We start from the raw sequence: 7,500 nt of genomic DNA, 5'->3' as shown, positions 1-7,500 counted from the left end.
CTAAGTCGCCTTGTGTACGTGTGTGCGAATTTATGTACGTATGTTGATAGGTTTTTTTCTTTACAGGTTTACACAGCATGGTGACGCACATGAATATATAGCTTCTTCTTTTTTCTTCTTCTTCTTCTTTTTCTTCTTCTTCTTCTTCTTCTTCTTTTTCTTCTTCTTTGTCTTCTTCTTTTTCTTTGTCTTCTTTTTCTTCCTCTTCTTCTTTATCTTCTTTTTCTTCTTCTCCTTCTTCTTTTTCTTCTTCTTCTTCTTTTTCTTCTTCTTCTTCTTCTTTATCTTCTTTTTCTTCTTCTTCTTCTATTTCTTCTTCTTCTTTTTCTTCTTCTTTTCTTCTTCTTTTTCTTCCTCTTCTTCTTTTTTTTCTTCTTCTTCTTCTTCTTCTTTTGCTTCTTCCTTTTTCTTCTTCTTCTTCTTCTTCTTCTTCCTCCTCCTCCTCCTTTTCTTCCTCTTCTTTTGCTTCTTCTTTCTTTTTTTGTTGTTAAAATTACTGTTCTTGTTTTTTTTTCTTATTCTTTTTCTTTTTGTTTAACTTTTTCTTCTTCATCTTTTTCCTCTTCTTGTTTTTTTTTCCTTTTCTTTCTATTTCTCTTTTTTGTTTAACTTTTTCTTCTTATTTTTCTTCAGCTTTTTCATTTTTTTTTCTTATTTTTTCTGTCTATTTTTCGTTTTCTTTTTAACTTTTTCTTTTTTCTTCTTCAGCTTCTTCATATTCCCCTTTTTTTTCCCTCTTTTCTCTTTCTTTTTTCTTCTTCAGCTTTTTCATATTCCTTTTTTTTCTTTTTATTTAACTTTTTCTTCCTTTTTTCTTCGTCGTAATTTCTTCTCCCTTTTCTTCCTTTTCCCCTCTTTTTTTCTTCTCCATCTTTCCTCTTCTTCCACTTCTTCCACTTCTTGTTTACCGTTCCCATGTCTTCCTCCACACACCACCTCCAGGTCTTCTCCGTCTTCCGTCTGGTCTCCTCCCTTCCACCTCCACCTCTGCAGCTCTCCTAAGTACATCCCCCCTCCCCACACCACCTCACCCTCTGCCTCCTCAGCACACTCAACACACAGATATACACACACCATCATGTATATCTGTGAATGCATGGATCTCCTCATATGCACAGAATATATTGACAATCTAACGCTTCTCCACACACTTCTAGGTTCCGTTCAAACTAACTTGGCATATAAGCCCCTCCCCTTTGATATTTAAGTCCCTCCCCTTTGATATGTAAGCCCCTCCCCTTTGATATTTAAGCCCCTCCCCTTTGATATGTAACCCCCTCCCCCTTTGATATGTAAGCCCCTCCCCTTTGATATGTAAGCCCCTCCCCCTTTGATATGTAAGCCCCTCCCCCTTTGATATGTAAGCCCCTCCCCTTTGATATGTAAGCCCCTCCCCCTTTGATATGTAAGCCCCTCCCCTTTGATATTTAAGCCCCTCCCCTTTGATATTTAAGCCCCTCCCCTTTGATATTTAAGCCCCTCCCCTTTGATATTTAAGCCCCTCCCCCTTTGATATTTAAGCCCCTCCCCCTTGGATATTTAAGCCCCGCCCCGTCGATATATAAGCCCCTCCCCTTTGATATTTAAGCACCACCCCCTTCGATATTTAAGCCCATCCCCCTTTGATATTTAAGCCCCTCCCCTTCCCAAATAACTGTACATCATTGGCTAATCCACAAGCAGGCCACGCCCCCTCTCAAACTCAGGCTGCACGTGATTGGTGGATGCTGGGAAGGGTTGGCTTATTGGTGGGTAGGCGGGGCTGGCTGGTGTGGGCGGGGCTTATCTGCCAGGTTAATGTGGATACTGTATAGTGTGACCTGTATAAATGTTCTCAGGTAATATGCAATGGAAGGAATTTATGTCAAGCTTTCTCTCACAGGTGCATGTAAACTATCTCTCTCTCTCTCTCTCTCTCTCTCTCTCTCTGCTTTTTTTTTTTTTTCTCCAGAGGTACATACATATTTACTCCTTTCTCTCTCTCTCTCTCTCTCTCTCTCTCTCTCTCTCTCTCTCTTGCTCTCGCTCTCGCTCTCTCCTTCTCTTCCTTTCTCTTTCTCTCCTCCTGTCCTCCTGCCTCTCCCTCTCCTCCTATCTCTCCCTCTCTTCCCCTCTCCCTCTTCCTCACTCCACCCACCCCAGCACTCACCCATCCTTGCCTCTCCACAGGTGCGGGTGAAGGTGACGCCTGTGGAACTTGACTCCAATAGCCCTCAGGAGCCGCACGTCGAGGAGAGCACAGACTTCGACCTGTCCAACCTGCGCCTGAACTCCAAGCCCATCTGGCCCATTATGGAGGTGGCGGTGAGTGAGTGCGTTCGTGTATGTGTGTGTGTGTGTGTGTGTGTGTGTGTGTGTGTGTGTGTGTGTGTGTGTGTGTGTGTGCTTCTATTCAGGAAACTACTTATTTGCATTCGTAGCCTGTTCCTGTTCTTCTGAGGCTAATCACTAGGGTCTTGTGTGTGTGTGTGTGTGTGTGTGTGTGTGTGTGTGTGTGTGTGTGTGTGTGATTCTATTCAGGAAAGTACTTATTTGCATCATAGTGGCATGCAAGGCTTTTTAATTTGAATTCGTAGCCTGTTCCTGTTCTTATAAGGCTAATCACGAGGGTCTTGTGTGTGTGTGTGTGTGTGTGTGTGTGTGCGGGATCATCAGTTACGCCACACCCATTCTGATCATTCTCTTTCTCTCTTCCTTTGTACAAATTCCTCGTACAAGCCCACACATTTTCATCCCTTCTGCTGTCCATTACTTAAGCTCTCTACTCCTACTCTGTCCTCTGTCTAATCTATCTTTTCCTTCTCTTCTTCCTCTCTCTCTGATACACTACTTTTTCTCTTCTCTCTGGGGGCTTCGTGGTGCAGTGGTTAGCACACTCTGCTCACAACTGAGAGAGCCCGGGTTTGATTCCCGGGCGGAGTGGAAAAATTTGGGCGGCTTTTCCGATACCCTACGCCCCTGTCCACCCAGCAGTGAATGGGTACCAGGTATTAATCGGGGGTTGTGTCCCGTCTCCTGGGGTCTGTTCCCTTCTCCTATAATTCTTTCCCCTTCTGTCTCTCTCCGGCATATGACCACAGATGTTGCGCCGACTAAACAAAACTTTCCAACTTTTTCTCTTCTCTCCCTCTCACACATATATCTTTTCCCTCTTCTCTCCACCTCTCTCTCTGATACACTACTTTTCCCCACTTCTCTAACCTTTTCACTCCCTCTAACTCACTGCTACATATCTTTTCCCTCTCCACCTCTCCACCTCTCTCTCTGATACACTACTTTTCCCCACTTCTCTAACCTTTTCACTCCCTCTAACTCACTGCTACATATCTTTTCCATCTCCACCTCTCCACCTCTCTCTCTGATACACTACTTTTCCCCACTTCTCTAACCTTTTCACTCCCTCTAACTCACTGCTTCCCCTCTTTACCCCTTCTCACATTCTCTCCCACCTCTCTCCCTCGTAGGTGATGAAGGAGGAGCTCTGCAAATTCCGTACGCAGGAGCAGTTCGGCGTCGTCTGCAACAATGGAGATTACGTGGTCTTCCAGTGTCGCATGCTCAAGCCGGAGACAAACGTAAATATCAATCCAAGCGCGTGTGTTCTTACGAGTGTGGGTGTGTGGCTGTCAGGTGTTTGTGGCTTGCTAATGAGAGTGTGTTTTTTGAGGCATTTTTCAGGTCTTGCTGCATATAAATTGGTGTTAATACTAAGTTGCCCTTTTGAGTTGTATCTGATATTATTACTACATTGTTTGGCCGTGGATTTGCCGTTCATTCCTTGCTTTGTGTTTTTAATCGCTCGTCCTTTTCCAGAGACTTTTGCTTGTGTTTTCAATCCCACCTTTTCCCTCCTTCTTTGGTTCCTTCCTTCATCCCTTCGCTTCTCTGAGTCCGTCCTTCCGTTCCTCCCTCCCCTCTGTCGCCTTGCCTTCCGTCCCTGTCTGAGGTGCACGCAGCGTCTGGAGTGGAGGGAGGAGGAGAGAGGTGATGCTGCGGTGAGTTGTCGCGGCTTCTATTGAGACTGAGGCCACTGACATTTACAGCGCTTATTGTTTCATCTTTCAGGCATTGCTGCGGAGAGTAAAGGGGAGGTGGTGGTGGTGGTGGTGGTGGTGGGGGGTCCCACCATCAGCCACAACAAAACAGCTACTACTACTACTACTACTACTACTACCTACTACTACTACTACCAGTACCACTACTACTACTGATGCTCTGATGTGATGTGATGATGATGTGATGATGTCCACTGATGGTGACCTGTTCCCAAGCCTTTCCCTCACCCCTCCTCACCCCCACATAGATCCTGGTCCTCTCCCCTCCCCTCCCTCTCCCCCCCCCTTCCCCTTACCCCAGGGACCGCCACTCCCTCCCCTCTGCTGCCGCCGGGCACCCAAGGGGAGGGAGGCGTGCAAGGAGTGGGCAGGGCATGGCAGGGCTGACCGGCAGACACCAGCGTGTGAGGCAGGGCCAGGGGGGGTGACCCACCAGAGGCACGTCATGTGGCTGCCTCTTCAGGTCTGGAGTGGCTGAGGAGCAGCACAGGGCAGCCACACAGTCCCAGTAAACACTGACCCTCCCTCAGCTTGGCTCTGGCCCAGTGCCAGCTGCCTTTGGCCCATCACAATGGACTTATTATAGGCAAAGAAGCAACACCACACAACCCCCAGAACATTTAGTTGATGCCATGAAGTGGTGCATTTTGAAGCCTAACCACCTCCTCAGGACAAGGCAGTCATTGTTGATAACAGGGCGATCACATGAGCGGACGGAGCCTCCCGGCACTGTCGGCACACAGGGCACCGTGCCCCCACCGCAGGCTGGCCACCAGAATTTAAACAGCAGTGGACGGAAAGTCTAATAATATTTCTTTTTTGAGACAAACCAGAGAACAAGACTGAAATTCCTTGACAAGTAAGAGGAGTATGGTGTTGTTGGCTTACATGTAGTGATGGGGCGCACAAAGCTGGGTTTAACCCGCTCGTGTTGAGTGTTGTGTGCCTGTGCTGTGTGGTTCAAGGCCGTCTACATGTTGGCCATTCAGTGCAGCGTGAGGCTATGAAGGCGCAGCGGAGCACTGCGATGGCAGGAATCTATGAAAGCCCAAAGACTTTCTGCAGCAGTGCCGGGCAGATGTCCAGCACTGTACAACACACAGACCTTGTGGCACCTGTGGACAGTGGGGCAGACAGGGAGCCCAGGGCTGGAGTGTCCTTGGTGGTGGGGTTGTTAGGCAATGATATGCCCGGGTGGGTGGGTGGGTGAGTGCCTCCTCTGCCGTGGTCCCTGGGGGGGGGCGGGGGACTCCCCTGAAGGACGGGTTCCCCGGTGATATGATAGCCAGAGCACGCAGCCCCTCAGATGGACAGACGGAAGGAAGGAGCCAGCGGCCGAACACGATAAAAAATAATAGATGCTGATGATGAGTGACCATGTGACCCCCAGGGTGGCCCCCACCCCGCCCGCCTGTGCGGGTGACGCCCGAGGGTGGGGCAGCCCATGTCACCCTAACACCTCTGCATTACAGCCCCGCGTGACCCAGACCAGTGCCTGGGTCAGGCCTCACTAAGGTTGGTACCCGAGACTCACCTGCCGATGTACCCGAGGAAACAGCCGGCGCGAGCTGGTGGTGTGGTGGTGCTGCTGCTCTTGTCACTCTTACTACTACTACTACTACTACTGCTACTACTGCTACTGCTGCTACAGCTGCGGACATACCATTATAATTACTAGTGCCACGGGCTCCACTCATTGGTGGCGCCACCATTGGCATTCTCATTGAGGAGTTCTTGGCATTGCTCTGATCACTGTACCGTTAACGCCGCCACCGTCTGTCACTAGCGTCACCCGTGTGGTTGTTTGTGCTGCCATTTCAAAGAGAGACAAAGAGCCGTGAGCGATGTGTTGGTGTTGAGTGTTCACATGTTTTTTTTAGCATTGGTGTTGTTTGCTGTTTTTCGGTGTTTTAGTTCCTAAGAAGATGCGGGCACTGCTGCTGCTGCCGCTGGGAGGGAGGAGTGGTGAAGCCCTGCTTACAGGCCCACCGGAGTCATATATAAAGTCTCAAACTGAATGTATACAAACCTCTGGGGTGTGTTTGACCTGGCATTCTGAGGTGGAGGTTTGTGTGTGCTTGTGTGTGTGCGTGTGTCTAGCTATACCCGTGTGTCCGTTCATGTGTGCGTGTGTGTGTACGTCTGGGCCAGCACAAGGCGGCACTGGGGAGCCATGGAGCCAGCAGCGACCGAGGGAGATAAAGAAAAACACACAAAAAGTTTGGGGTCAGTGGGGTGATCTTGTCGTGCAGTCACCCCACCACACTCATCACCAGCACCACGCATCAGCACCACAGCACGAAAGCTTGACCCGGCAACATCCTTCCTCTCCTCTCTAACACGCACGCCTGCCGTCCCCGCCTCTAACGTTGCGCCTTTCCCCTGCAGATGTTCCTGTGCGACTTCTACGTCGACGAGGGAGAGGACACTCCGAGGTACCTGGGCTGCTCCTACATCCTGCCGTCCAACCTCAAGGAGAACTATGGGGTGGCCACGCTGCCCATCACCTCCCCCAAGCATGCACCCATCGGACAGCTGACCGGTGCGTGTGTGTGTGTGTGTGTGTGTGTGTGTGTGTGTGTGTGCATTATCCGCTGCAACGTCATAGGCTTCTGTCCCACCTCCTGGCACTGTGTAACTCATGGCATCACCTCTAAGTAGCCATCCCTTCTCCTCTCCCCCATTGGTGTGTTCATACATAACGCAATAGTTATCTGCCTGCTGTGTTAAGAGACTCACTTGGTTGTCACACCTGACTGGTCACACAACACAGGTGTCATGGTGTGTGGGGCTCTTGATGCCAACACCTCACACTACACTCTTCCTATTTCTCTTTCCTATCTTTTGTCACTCTTAAGTCATAACACCAACACCTCAGAGAGCATTACGATACCCACATTCGGGGCTGGCTTTTAGCATGGCCAAATAGGTGGTGGTGGAGGGCGTCATCAAGGAAAAATGTATAAATAATTAAATAAAGTAAAATTTTGCAGTGGGCTCCCTTCATCATTTTCTGGCATGAGGTGGCATCAGTCTGCCACCGTCAGGGGGAAGGGGACCATAATTTTAGCCAGGGCACCAAAGGGCTGAGCCGGCCCTGCCAACACTACTCCTCATCTCTGCTGCCATTGTTAGTCTCCAGCTCCTGTGTTCCCCTACATTTCAGGGGCTTCGTGGTGCAGTGGTTAGCACACTTGGCTCACAACCGAAAGAGCCTGGGTTCGATTCCCAGGCGGAGTGGAAAAATTTGGGCGGCTTTTCCGATACCCTATGCCCCTGTCCACCCAGCAGTGAATGGGTACCAGGTATTAATCGGGGGTTGTGTCCCGTCTCCTGGGGTCTGTTTCCTTCTCCTATAATTCCTTCCCCTTCTGTCTCTCTCCGGCATATGACCATAGATGTTGCGCCGACTAAACGAAATTTTCCAACTTTTCTTTCTCCTATA

General features: G+C 49.3%; 1 protein-coding gene across 1 annotated transcript in view; it reads left to right on the top strand.

Annotated features, from left to right (window-relative positions):
* The window catches only part of LOC126988329 (glycerophosphocholine phosphodiesterase GPCPD1-like), a gene marked incomplete at its 5' end in the record, with an annotated part of 40,321 nt that overhangs the window by 3,476 nt on the left and 29,345 nt on the right, over positions 1-7,500 (top strand). The window contains 3 exons of the mRNA XM_050846386.1: positions 2,170-2,304; positions 3,465-3,575; positions 6,444-6,597. Coding sequence (XP_050702343.1) covers positions 2,170-2,304; positions 3,465-3,575; positions 6,444-6,597 — 400 coding nt within the window. The remainder of the gene's footprint in view (positions 1-2,169; positions 2,305-3,464; positions 3,576-6,443; positions 6,598-7,500) is intronic.

This window comes from Eriocheir sinensis, chromosome 69, assembly GCF_024679095.1.
Source record: "Eriocheir sinensis breed Jianghai 21 chromosome 69, ASM2467909v1, whole genome shotgun sequence".
Lineage (NCBI taxonomy): Eukaryota > Metazoa > Arthropoda > Malacostraca > Decapoda > Varunidae > Eriocheir > Eriocheir sinensis.
This window is presented reverse-complemented; position numbering and strand designations above follow the sequence as displayed.